General features: G+C 43.6%; 4 protein-coding genes across 4 annotated transcripts; 3 read left to right on the forward strand and 1 right to left on the reverse strand.

The window, feature by feature from the left end:
• Positions 1-5010: 5010 nt before the first annotated feature.
• MELLADRAFT_51354 (uncharacterized protein) lies at positions 5011-6835 on the forward strand (the record flags this gene model as incomplete). Its single annotated transcript, XM_007403684.1, has 8 exons — positions 5011-5231; positions 5329-5448; positions 5513-5559; positions 5638-5776; positions 5848-5931; positions 6016-6403; positions 6480-6617; positions 6740-6835. 8 exons carry the CDS (start codon positions 5011-5013, stop codon positions 6833-6835), a joined length of 1233 nt encoding a protein of 410 aa, XP_007403746.1.
• Positions 6836-7423: 588 nt separating this feature from the next.
• MELLADRAFT_87088 (uncharacterized protein) lies at positions 7424-9114 on the forward strand (the record flags this gene model as incomplete). The annotated part of the gene is made up of 9 exons (XM_007403685.1): positions 7424-7477; positions 7589-7597; positions 7674-7800; positions 7866-8121; positions 8196-8313; positions 8382-8483; positions 8533-8724; positions 8786-9013; positions 9091-9114. 9 exons carry the CDS (start codon positions 7424-7426, stop codon positions 9112-9114), a joined length of 1110 nt encoding a protein of 369 aa, XP_007403747.1.
• Positions 9115-9942: 828 nt separating this feature from the next.
• On the reverse strand, positions 9943-12101 carry MELLADRAFT_41553 (uncharacterized protein; the record flags this gene model as incomplete). Its single annotated transcript, XM_007403879.1, has 10 exons — positions 9943-10279; positions 10345-10572; positions 10635-10820; positions 10909-10969; positions 11064-11104; positions 11181-11298; positions 11361-11619; positions 11686-11791; positions 11870-11878; positions 11952-12101. The coding sequence occupies 10 exons, from the start codon at positions 12000-12002 to the stop codon at positions 10238-10240; spliced, it is 1101 nt and encodes a 366-aa protein (XP_007403941.1).
• A 502-nt stretch (positions 12102-12603) lies between these two features.
• Positions 12604-13711, forward strand: MELLADRAFT_87090 (uncharacterized protein; the record flags this gene model as incomplete). The annotated part of the gene is made up of 2 exons (XM_007403686.1): positions 12604-13140; positions 13253-13711. 2 exons carry the CDS (start codon positions 12604-12606, stop codon positions 13709-13711), a joined length of 996 nt encoding a protein of 331 aa, XP_007403748.1.

Here is a 13711-nt window from a genome sequence, read left to right on the forward strand (position 1 = left end):
TCAGTCATATCTCAATGAATTCAAACCAAGAACAGATCAACACGGATTCAAAGAAACCCACATCAACTGGTCAAAAAATCAAGGCCACCAATTGGTCTCCTGCCGAAGAAGAGATGCTAGCCACATCTTGGCTTCACATCAGCCAGCAACCCGAGAAAGGCACCAATCAGACTAGCGACATCTTTTTCCAAAGCGTCACTGACCACCTCGCGTCCATCTCGTCTTTAAATCCCCCACGAGATCTCAAATCCGTTAAAGTCAAGTGAGTCAACTTCAAGCTCTTTATTCTCATCTGTCCGATGAGTGAAACTGAATCAAACCATCTTTGCAGATGGTCTGCTTTGAAGACTGCTACAATCAAGTTCTCTGCCATCATGGCTCAGATCGAACATAGTCCTCCCAGCGGGACTGTTCAGGCTGATTGGCCTGACCTCGCGATCAAGATCTACAACGAAACCAACACCAGAGCTCAGTTCAAGTCTCTCGGAGCGTGGCGAATCCTTTCTGTGGCTCCGAAGTGGATTGTGCCACGTGCTCCACCGGGACCTCTAGCAATGTCAATTGCAAGCGCCAGCAACCCCCTGATCGACTCCTCCGGTGCCTCCTCCAGCGACTCAGCTCAAGAATCACGAGTTGGTACCCCTCGTGCCTTGACGCCTCCTCGCCCAACTGGGAATAAGAAGACTAAACGACAACGACTTAGCGATATGAAGTCTGAAATTGAAGAAGATTGTCAAGAACAACTTAAATTGACAAATGAGTTAGCTGAACGACGAGTGAAGGCTCTCGAAGAAGGAAATGAACTCACCAGGAAGATGGCTATGAAAGACGCTGAGGCCAAAGACAGTTTAGTTCAAGTGAATGATCTCAAGGTCTTAATGATGAAGGAAGAGAATTGTGATAGCGAGCTTGCCAAGGAAACCCTCAGATTAATGCAAAAAAGATTGAATGAAAAGTATAGTTCTGCCTCCACTAGTAACAATTAGAACCATTTCACATCATCTTGCTCGATTTTTTTTGATTTCATTCGATTCAAAACCATGTGTGTGTGTTTTTTGTTTACAACGTTATGGTTGGTTTTTGTTTTACTTCTCAACTTTTGCTTGTATTTCTTAAAGATAAAGACAAATGAAACCACAAAAAGATGGATATATGATTGTATAGGCCAATGAAACAAAAACAAACAAGCTATCCGAAGATATTCCAATTAAACATGTAGTTGTCCCCCTCGTGCCACCCAGTTATGAATTTTGAGATTGTTCATCAGGCGATGATGAATCTCAGAATCTCGTAAATCAATAAAATTCGAGATCAAATCTTCAGGAGATAGACGGACACCTGGATTATGGCGATTTGGAACAATAGACGACCTTGTGGCAAATTCTTCGACTCGAGGATCTTCCACCTCCCGTTCTTCGACTATCATGTTATGAAGAATGATGCAGGCATACATAACTCTACGTATGTCGTGTAGAAGCCAGAGCCTGCATGGATGAGCGATGATGTGCCAACGTGCTTGAAGGCCACCAAACGCTCGCTCGATATCTTTTCGAGCGGCCTCCTGTAGTGTTGCATAACATGCTGACGCAGCATCTCCTGGCTGATTGATCGATTTAATTAAGACCGGCCACGTGGGGTATATACCATCTGCAAGGTAGTAGCCACGCTCATATTGGTGATTGTTGACCTCAAACCTCAGCAATTCATCGGTGCCTGATTGAAGAACTTGTCAGTTCTGCACTTTGTGAAGGTAAAGTTAGAGAAACTACCAACCACTTAAAAACCTATGAAATAAAGGGCTTTCATTAAGGACATTTATGTCATTCAGAGAACCTGGCACTCCAAAGAACGCATGCCATATGCGTGTGCTCTGGGATGCCACAGCCTCCAAGACAATCGTGGCTTTCTTCTCTTTCCCTTGAAACTGTCCTGCCCATCCGGAAGGACAGTTTTTCCAAACCCAATGCATCCCATCTATTGAGCCTTTACAACCGGGAAAACCTCGAATTTCATACTCCTTGGTAATCTTTTCGAGCTCGTCTTCTCTTGGTGGGCGGAGATATTCAGCTCCATATATATCTATTATTCCGGTCACAAACTTTTTTAAACATAGTATAGCAGTAGTTTCCCCAATACTAACAAGCTCGTCTGTGAGGTCTGCTGAAACCCCGTATGCAAGCTGTCGTATTGCACAGGTGGCCTTCTGTAGAGTAGATAGCCCGAGTTGCAGGCAGCAGTCCTACAGGATGAAAGAACTACTCCATCAAATTGAATCAAGCTGAAAGACTCGAAAGAAGATATACATACGTATTTTTGTATCCAAAATCGGTCATGAGCTTCAAGGTTTCGACAGATATCCAAAAATCTGTCCCTGCTCATTCTGAAGCGACACTGAAAAACCTCGTCATCCCACCGTGGGTTTTCGGCAAAGTAAAGACGAACCAGACGGTCGTGGTCTTCTTGTCTTTCACGGACTATCCTTTTTCGTCTTTGTTTTTGTCCGTGAGTCATCTGCTCATCATTTAACTCTAGGGCCAAGAAGGCCTCATCACTATCATCGTGGGCTGCTTCGGATTCTCGGATGTTCTGCAGGTGATTACAAATAATGGTATTTGATAGAAGCTCGTTGATCTGCAAGTCGTATTCGGGGTCATTGTCTGAATCCATAGATTGAGTTATAATTGAGTTTTGAGACCTTGAAGATCGATTGCGGATGGTTTGTGAACTTTTGTGAAGGTTTGCTTGAAGATTTGTACACGTTGCAGATAATACAGAAGGTACGATTGTGGGCAAGGGACTTTTCTGTACGGTACGTACCGTACAGAATGAGGATACAGAGATGATAGTGGATCTCGACGTTTCTGTAAGTGACTTTACAGTACATTGAAATCTGTACAGTAAAATTTACAGTAATTTTACCTCAACGATAGTGGATGCTCTAAGTATTTAACTTACCGATCTCGAAATTTCCACAATGGTCAAATTTCAACCGATCGTTAGTTAGCTTTTCGACAAAAAATCGGTAGGCTGGGACAAAGTTATCCCAGCCTACCCCTACCGACGCGGTAGCTAACTCCGTGCCCTCGAATTTTGAAAACACAACACCCACCACACTACACTTCCACACATCAAGTCACTCACCAACCCTACACGACTTCACCAATGTACCTCGATCCTGACTTGAAGCTTTGCTGACTCTTTGTCCACGACTCCCACTTCAAGTTTCACCTCAATTTCATTTTTCTTTTTGCATCGATCTCAATCACTTAGTTGCATGTTATCTTAGATGATAATAGAGTTGTTCAAAAAAACATGCTCATGATGGAATTGATTGAGTAATGGATGTGTGGGATCGAAATTAGAAGATGGTAATTGATCAAAAGGGAAAGATCGAGCTCACATTGATGGATGAAATACAAACACAGGAGCACTTGCAAAAGTGAGGACAGCTTAGCTCCAAGCTAGAGCTGACGACTGTAGGCCCAGTCTTTAACTTGGAGTTTAGCTTTCTTTAACTTGGAGTTAAAGACAGCCACTGTGGAATTTTGTGTCAGATTACTTAGCTCCGGCTAAAGATCTTTAACCTAAAGTTAACTAACTCCAAATTTAACGCAAACGGTTGCGGATGCTCTTAGGAAGCCAATTGACACCATTGATCGTTCACAATGAGGTATTTGATGAGCTAGTCAGCCGTTCCGTAGCACCCAGCAGTTCCAAGATCCGCCACTTGGGCCTCCCTGCCCAAGAATTATGTTCACGCCTCAATGGTCGCAGAGCACTCTCTATCGAGTTCTTTCAGCATTAGGGACTGGGCGAGGTTTCGACCGACAGAGGATTTAGCCACCTCAATAAGCGCATGAATCCCCTGGAAGTCGACCGAAGCGATTTATGCAAACAGGAGGTGTCAGGATTACTCCTACAAGCCCAAGAGACCCGACTGTCAGATGATTTCACCAAAACCAGAGCGAGAGCAACCTGTGAAAGGTATATCAGGCTATCCAGAAGCGTTCTGCCATAGGCTTTTGGCTGAGGTGGGGGGGGAAATTTTGAATAGACAGCTCGTCTTAGGGAGGGTCATGCCTGTGCGCCACCCTATTTTTTTTAGTGCCATAAAGCTTACTAAAAAAAATAAGGAAATTTCATATTGATTGAACAGTGGCTTAGCTGTTTGCAACTCGCTTTCAACTACGGTTGAATTGCAATTTTGCAGAGCTTCGCCCAGTCCCTATTTCCTGAGGTCGAAGCTCAGAGTCATAACTGTACCGCGCGTTCAGTCCGGATGCACCACTTCGAATCGGGTTTAACCGAGCTGCGGATAAAGTGATCAGGCCAAGAGTTACACATGGTTGATACATAATTTGTATGTAGGAATTTATGTAAATCCAACCTTCAATTTGATAAGAAGCAAGCACCCAAAATAATCGAAAGAAAAGCACACCATGACTATCATTCAAGATCCAGAAAGTGCTTTACGAAATGAACGACAGCTTCAAGAAGTCTCTGATCAACTTGCTAAACTCGATCTACCGGAACCTTCAGTCTTGAAAACCCTTCAACTTAAAGAAACCGATCAAAAAATCATTGGTGACCGAGATGTGAAATTATCAACTATGGACATGGGTGATCCTGAAGGTTTGTTGTTGTTTTGAAAGAGATTAGTATATGCCGTTCTCGATTCTTGGCTCGTAGTTAATTGTCTTTGCTTTGAGCAGTTCTCATATCCCATGTCAATGAAACCGACCGACAGCTTCAGCATGAGGTCCTACAGAACTCACTGGCCAGCTTGAGTTTACCGGTACCCGAGCGCCTTATGAGGGCCAATATGCGGGCAGATGGATTACGCACCCCTGAGCCATTGTGATTGCATTTGTTCAACCTTATTGTCTCCCGGGACGCTGACGGGTCTCTCGTTCTCATAGCCCTCGAACCGATGAATTGGGAAACATCGCTCACTCACCCATGAGCGAGTACTTTCCGTCAAGTTCCCAAGCCTCACCTGTTCCATCTGCCATGCCAGCGGCTGTCCCGACCGTCAATCAAGAACAAGTAGTAGATCCTTGGGACGTGAAGGGCGCGGTAGTCGATGGAATCCAACAGGACATCGATTACAATAAACTGATCGAACAGTTTGGCACAAAGCATATCACACCTGAACTCCTCGAGCGCTTTGAGAGTTTGACTCAGCGAAAGCTACATCCTTTGTTGAGAAGGGGGATGTTTTTTTCCCATCGGTGCGTCATCATGCAGAGCAGCATGGAGTCGTTGCGGTCAAGTGGCGTGTTTGAGTTTGTTTTTGACAATCATGAGTTGACCTTATATCTCCCGCAGGGAACTGGATCAAATTTTGGACCGCTATGAGCAAGGCAAACCATTTTATCTTTACACTGGCAGAGGCCCTTCAACTGGAAGTATGCATCTAGGGCACATGGTACCTTTCATTGTCACACAGTACGTATGCAGTATGATTTACCTTGATTCTGACCGGCATCTGATGGCGGTCCACTTTTTCCAGATGGCTTCAAGAAGTGTTTGACGTTCCATTAGTCATCCAACTGACTGGTTTGCATATTCGCCACTATCGTATATCCGGTCACCTACCTTCCTGACATCTGGATGCATCTTTCTTGACCCTGCTAGATGACGAAAAATTTCTGTTCAAACCAGATTTGAAATTGGAAGATTGCCACAAATTTGCATTTGAAAATGCTCGAGATATCATTGCTTGTGGGTTCAAACTTGAAAAGACTTTCATCTTTTCGGACGTGGACTACGTAGGGTGACTTAAATTCCCCTGTTTAAATCACTTCGATGCAAGCCAACTGAGATATCCGAACATTGCGGCTTCAGTGGCGCATTTTATAGAAATGTGCTGCAGATATCTCGTGCAATCACCTATAATCAAAGCAAAGCCACTTTTGGTTTCACTGATACGTTGAGTGCCCATTCTTCCGTAGTTTTCATCCTTAGATGTTATTTATTCGCATACTGACTGATGTCTCATTTGTTTCTTCTTAGTGACAACATCGGAAAATCCCACTTCGTCGCTGTCCAAGCGGCTCCTGCAATGTGTACATCATTCCCCCAGATATATTCTGCAAAGGACAACGTTCCGTGCTTGATCCCTTGCGCCATTGATCAAGATCCATATTTTCGACTCACCCGTGACGTGTCCACGCGGCTTAAGAGAGCAAAACCATCACTCTTACTGTCCAAATTCTTTCCGGCTTTACAAGGACCCAACAGTAAGATGTCTAGTTCAGTTGACAGTAGTGCAATTTTTATGAGTGATACGCCCAAACAAGTCAAGAACAAAATCAACAAATATGCATTCTCGGGTGGCCAAGCTACGATTGAGGAGCATAGGAAAGTAGGCGGTAGATGTAAAGTAGATGTCTCGTATCAGGTACAGTCCATCTGCATTTTTCTACTTATTACTCCTCAATAGTGTGATCTTGATGCATACTTCTCTGTTTACTTAGTACCTCACCTTTTTTGAAGAGTCTGATGAAAAATTAGAAAAAATTGCTGCTGAGTACGAGTCTGGGCAAATGTTGACAGGGGAACTGAAATCGATCTGCATTGAAACGCTACAGAACATGGTGAATGCCTTCCAAGAGGTTGGTTTCCATTGTTCTCATATATGCATCCTTAATTTCAAATTCCACTCTTGCAATTCTCTATCAGAAGTCTCTTGATGACTAACCCCTTGGGCTTTTCTTGCTCCTCATAATCGACACAGCGAAAAAAGACTGTCACAGATGACCTTGTTCGACAATTCATGGACCCCAATCGAAAGATTGATCCGTCAGTGGCTCCTCGAGGCTCGACGACGTAAGAGGCTGGAAGGCATCCTGGCATAACTGGTGTAGATTACATAATGGATTGTCTTGATGTTATGACCAGCCCATCGATCATGTGAATGGGGTATAACAATCTTGCACCGACACAAATGTTTGTGTTGCTTCAAACTCTTGTATCTGAGTTGAATGGTATTCTATGGCAATTTGAACCTACCTTGAAACTTGGACTCAAAGTTACAAATTCACATATCCCAGCTGGGTTATTCAGTGAGGAATGTTGATTTGTTGCGCAGTTTTCTTGTCAATGAGCAATCATCAGGTGAGGGTTAGTAGGGGTTAGTGAATCCATCATGCGCAAGGACCGAACCATAAGCAAGCCCAATCTAGCTATCCAGATCTTGGGAACTCTGATGTAAAGCCGCTCATACGTGCCATTTCATCTGTGCGTATTCCCATATACACCCGGTGATAATCGATTCGCAGCCAATGCCATCATTTGCAGTTCATCGACAAATGACCTTGCGGATTGCTTTGGTGGCGGAACTCACTTTGATCATTTTGATTCTTCGTACAAGGCATACGTCACTTGGTCTCATTGCGATTACTGAATCCTTAAGCTCAATATGCCTGCCTTACTCTCAAGACCCAAAAAAACTAGTAAGAGAGGCGTTCAACTTGTGTGTCTTCTTTGAACTCTGCAATCCAGTTCTGTATGTCCTATTGATCAAGTTTCTCTTGTTGATTGATCGACCCGACTTCTTAATCCTGATTGGTTTTTCGACCTTTAGACATTGATGGTATGTCTATCGGATCTCTTTATCTTCATGATTGTGACTCAGTAGGTAACCATCATTGGGAGGGTGTCCGGATTAGATCGTTGGGGCTTCTGGGACTGGTCGAACAACATTTATCAATACGCTCGTAGGAAAGAAAGGCTGGCTCTCGCACGCTGACCCAATTAAAGAAGGAGCTACAGGTTCGACAAATCCGTCTCGTCGTGGTTGACTTACAACAACTGTCGTCTTACCTCCTTTCCGATCGATTAAAATTCTGCTCTATCTCTAGAACTACCCGAAGTTCAGGTTACTACAAAGTCCGTCGAGCTTAAGGAGGATAATGTTCATATCTCCCTTACTGTTTGCGATACACCAGGGTTTGGTGATAATCTAGATAACGAGTCGGCCTTTGGAATCATCAATCAATACCTGGATGATCAATATGAATCAATGCTTGACCAAGAAATGCGAGTCAAACGAAACCCACAATTCATTGATGATCGTGTACATGTGATCCTATACTTCATCACACCTACAGGACATGGGTAAACTCATTGATAGAATATAAGAGAGCATGTCAATAAAACTAATTGATCTTAAAACCTTCTGTCTTCTACAGCCTGAGAGAAATTGATATCGAGTTCATGAAAAGGATTGCTCCTCAAGCAAATGTGATTCCGGTCATAGGAAAGGCAGATTGCTTGACTGTCTCGGAGCTGAAGGACTTCAAAAAGAGGGTAAGCATTATCGCTTTACAAAGACATGTAGGACATAATTTTGGATCTATTTGAACTTTCTTTGCCAGGTCATGGAAGATATTGAACACTATGGAATACCAGTGTTCAACTTCCCTTTTGAAGAAGAGTACGATGATGAGGAGGTGATCGCTGAAAATACAGAATTAAGGGTAAGTTTTATGATTTTCGTAAAGATTATAAGCAATCACTCAATACAAGAAAAATTTGCAGGAGATGTTACCATTTGCCATAGGTGCATCGGAAGAGGATGTTGAATTCGATGGGGAGATCGTCCCAGGTAGAAAGTTCCCTTGGGGTACGTTCGTAGTAGATGAGCATTCTGATTTTGCTACATTACGAAGTGTCCTCTTTGGTACACATCTCAAAGAACTACGGGACATCACAAAAGAGGTGAGTAAACCTCAATTATGTATTAGATGAGACATCAGCTGAACTGTGTTTCCTCTATTAGGTCATGTATGAAAAATATAGGACAAAGGCGTTGAGTAAGAGAGTATCTGAGCCTGACAAGGACCAAGAGGGATCTGAGGAAGTTTCTATGCAATTCTTACAATCAAAAGAAGAAGAAATCAACAAAGAGAAAGAGAACGTGATGGAAGTGGGAATGAGAGTTCAAAGAGAAATAGAGCAAAGAAAATTAGAAATTCAAGCAAAGGAAGAAATGTTGAGAGAATTAGAGGTAGGTCTCCTTTGTGATGTGTTTCTGTTGATGGGACTTGAAATTGATTTACTTTGTGTGTTTCATATATACTTCAGAGATCGCAAAATTCGGGCTCCTAACTTGATCTTTATTTTGGACATTGATTCTTCGATGTGAGGGTTTTTCGTGATTTATAGACAGTGTTCTAAATATTTGTGGGGATGTTGCTGGTGACAGTCGAATGATCACTCACACCTTGAGATGTGCTATGACTTAAACTTGTTTCTGGTGGGTGATTGCGGAGGCGAGAATGCTTCTCATCCTCTGCAATCGAATTGCGTGCCCTGGCTACCAACATTCTTCACCCTAATATTCCATACGTGCTCAACTGATCCAATCTGTGATTGAGGATTTTGTGCCGCATCATCTTCAAATTATGGTCTCATCTGATGTTAGGGAGTTTCTATCAGGACAAGCGAGATCCAATCAAAAGATATTCCTACCAATGGAGTCGGTGCTGGAATGGTGCTAGGAGTATCACTGGACGTTGCTCCACCCAGATGAAGTATTGATCCCACCAAAACAAATTCCAGTTTTTCTTTGATGTATGCAGCATGATAAAGAGGACCTCTTGAGGAGACAAAGTTAATCTCTGCAGACGAATGATTGAGCGGCTATGGGAGGACAAGTTGCATCTCCCTTGCATAAGTCACACCCGGATCCCCTCATTTACTACTACTCTTTGTTCAAGTTGCTTTTCTTGAGCAAAGTCGGTTGCTTGCCAATGCTGATCATGAGTATCTCAGTGGATGGCAGCTGTGACCAACGCTTATGACTACACTCTGCCAGATTCTGGTAATCCCATTTTTGCACATACAACTGCAACCCATGATGACTGATGATCGGGCAATACGGTTTTCTTAGACTCCGAACTGTGGCCTTCAAGGGCTCAGTCTGATCTCGGCAGTGCAGTCTCATTTCCAATCAATTTATTGAAAGAAACATGAGTCCTTTCTTGAAAGCAATCAAATAACAAACTAACACGGGCCTGAATTCAACAAAGAGATAATAAAAACAAAATAGTAAGTGGCTGGCAAGAAGCCACACGGTTGCCACCCTTAACTCAGAGAATATAAATCGAACTTTTTGAAAGAAAATTAAGAGGTATGAGAAAAAGGATATCGACCAAATCGCATGCGCCAATACTCAAGATTATAAGAAATTTGGAGGTTGATCTCTAGTGCGAGTGACCCATAAGTGATATCAAGCATCCATCGAACCATTGTTAGCGTGTGCCAATCGAGCCTGGGAAAATGAGCGAGAAAGCGTCAGTAAGACCGAAGCAAGACTAGACTATGAATTAATCGCACCTCCATGTTCCTCAAGCTTTCTTCTTTGGCCAGTAACTCTTGGCGCTTTTCGCTAATCTCTCTCTGGACTCGAAGTTCAATCTCCTTCAGTTTTTCTTCCTCTTTACGAAGTTGTTCTTCCTTCAGTCTGAAGGATTGGTTAGCCATCTCATCAGGCTGAATAGATTGATCCAATTGATCCGCATTGCCTCTGCTAAGCGCCTGTGTTCGATAGTTCTCGTACAAGAACTAGTGAAGAAAGCAATTGTGTCATTAAGCCGAAGAGCTAAAGAGGGGTAAGATCGGCTCACGTCGTGGGTGATTTCTTTCAAATCAGCCAAGTGAGTACTCAACAGGGCAGTCCGAAGGCGAAGGAAGTCGCTGTGGGAAGGATTGTCAATATGGACAGTGCCCCAGGGGAGCTGTCTGGCCCTGATCATTTCGCCTCCCACTTCGATCTCCTCTTCCGATCCCACAATGGCGAATGGTAGCATTGCCTATAGGATTATATCCAGCCGGCATCGATGTCAATGAGAAAGCAGCGACATGCATGGTAGCCTCAATCAGAGTAAAAGAATCTCCCACCCTCAACTCCGAGTTTTCAGCAATGACCTCGTCATCGTCGTCAACCTCATCATACGGGAAGCTTTACATACGAATCACGAATCAGACTAAATCAGCTGACAGGAAAGAGGAAGGACCAGGTCCAGGGGAAACCCCCGACCCATTGCGAAACTTACTTATATACCGGTATCGCATAGTGTTCTATGTCTTGCATTATCTTCATGATCGAAAAGAAGCCGAGAGTCAATGGATTGAAAATTCAATGAAAGAAATGGGAGAAATGGTATTCTTACTCGTTCTTTGAAGCCCTTCAATTCTGAAGGAGTCAAGCTGTCCGCTTTACCAATGACGGGAATTACATTGACTCGAGGGGAGAGCCTTTTCATCAACTCGATATCGATTTCTCTAAGGCTGTATCAAGCAGTCAAAATGGGTCAAGGTTCTAGAAACATAAATTTCAACTAAAGGCAAACCTGTGCCCTGTTGGGGGAATGAAGTACAGCAACGCATGAACACGCTGATCTTCAAGCCTTGGGTTTCGCTTGATACGCGATTCTTCGGCTAGTAGGACATCATATTGTTTCTCAAGATAGCCGACGATTGTTGCAAACGCAGACTCGTTGTCGATGTTGTCACCAAATCCGGGTGCATCACAGACCGTCAATCGGATATGGACGCCGTCTTCATCGAGTTCGATCGTCTTTTTTTCAACCTTAATTTGGGAGTTCCCCTCTACAATGATGAACAAATCAAGAATGAGCTCTAGAGACAGATTCGAAACCTGGATTCGAAACGGACCAGAAGCTGCGACGGGATCGCTAGAGTCGGCATGGGGTAACCATCCCTTTTCGTCAACTAAGGTATTGACAAATGTCGTGCGGCCGGTACCCGACGCTCCTACGACCTGAAACAAGTTGATTACAGATATGGATTGGGGTTTTCTATATCATAGGTGCTCTATGCGAGCAGAAGTCTCACTCACCATCAAAGTCTGTTCCGTTGAAATATAAGAAGACAATTAGCGGCGGAGGTCCTGATGCTTTAGAAGCGAAGCAAAGACGCACAAACTGAATACCCTTCTTGACCGACTTCTTTTGTCGAGATGCTGGAGGCATGTTGACGATTTTAGTGTTTTGTAATGCTATCAAGTAGATCGAGTGAGATGGATCGGTTCGCAAGTGTGAGAGTGGTCAACTGCTGAGCCAATGTGATTTCCAACTCAAACCTTCTTATTTCCAATCGGTACCGAGTACAGTGAAGTCGGGCTCTCATTTCATCAGATTCAGGACCAACCCCAGCTGAGTCATTTCACATTTCAATTTCACTCACCCATCTCCACGTCCAATCAGGAAATCAGACCATCCTACAAAGCATGATTAGTAGTCGGTACGTAGTATTGAAGAATGGGAATGGGTCGGGGAAAAAGGATCGGATAACTGAAGTAGCCGGATCACGCAACCACATCCAATCTTCGTAGACAAAACTTATATGATGCTCTTCTCATAAAAGATTTTTTACAAAATGATGTCATAGAAGAATTGGATGCATAGGAAGATCATTTCCCTAATTCCCAATTAGCTACATCGAATAATTATCATTTCAAAAAATAACATCTTTCTATCATCCTAACTATTATCCTGATTCTTTTTTACTACATCAAAAAAATTTTATCAGAGATAAATTTTAAGAAGTTATAAGCATTATCGCAGTCTTATTATGATCACTGATATTCCTAATGATCCCGATTATGTTTATCAAACCAATGAGACCACCGCTATCTTTGATGATATCGACAAGGTCCTCACCAATTACGATGACACAGGTGGCAGTAAGAACACTTCCATGGCTCAACTACGCACTCAAGTCGCGTCAATCTATCATTACGAAGACCCCAACTTTCTTTACCATTTTTCTGCTGTTGCCCGTGTCGCGATCGAGCTCGATCGCAGAGCAGGAAGGCCTAGATTTCCCATTACGTATCAATGGCCTGAAAATCCTGACCCCCAATCCGATCCTCCCATTGTGCTCAGCGGTATGCTCAAACCTCCTCCCACAATCGATATTTATGGAGTGGTGGAAGGTTTTCTGGAGAGGCCCATTCCCAAGTCTCCCCCTCGTTTCGAAGACCTTACGATGTTCCCTTCCAGCGCTATTACAAACACCGCTGGTCCTCCTCCACCTCCCCCTCACATATCCGAAGCTTTTTCAGTTGGTGCACACTCTCCAAGCCCACCTCCTGCCGAACAGCCTCCTGTCCCAGGACCTTTGCTCCTTAACAGGATTACGTTTTCAAAAAAGTCCACGTCTTCAACAAAACTCTTGTCAACCCACGGTTCGTACTGCAGCGTTGCCTCGCCAACCCAAGCCACGTCAACGTCAATCTATCCGGAAAGCTCAATCCCCCGCTCCTCAAATTTCATTACCTTCCTTACCAATCTTTGAGAGGATTGATAAAGGTAAGAAGCGTCGGCGTTCTTTTTCATCCGATGAGTCCTCGATTGGACCTTCCCGACCAGCACCAGCTGTCTCTGGAGGCCCTTTTCAATCAAACGTTAGCTTACCAGCACCAGCTGTCTCTGGAAATCCAGCTCTGGCTGGTCCCTTTACAAGCGCAATCACAACTGCCCCGTATTTGGATGACAACGAGCACCTTGTCCCTGAGGAGTTTTCTCCAATCTCTTTTCAAGTCAACCAGATTGCGCTATTGTACAAATCAGATATTAAGCATCATATCAGTGCTTTTAACTCTTGTAAAAATAGACCTGCCAATTGGCAAAATTCTCTCACAAAAGACCTACTCGAATACAATTTTGTTGATCTTTGA

This window comes from Melampsora larici-populina (assembly GCF_000204055.1).
Source record: "Melampsora larici-populina 98AG31 unplaced genomic scaffold MELLAscaffold_1, whole genome shotgun sequence".
NCBI lineage: Eukaryota > Fungi > Basidiomycota > Pucciniomycetes > Pucciniales > Melampsoraceae > Melampsora > Melampsora laricis-populina.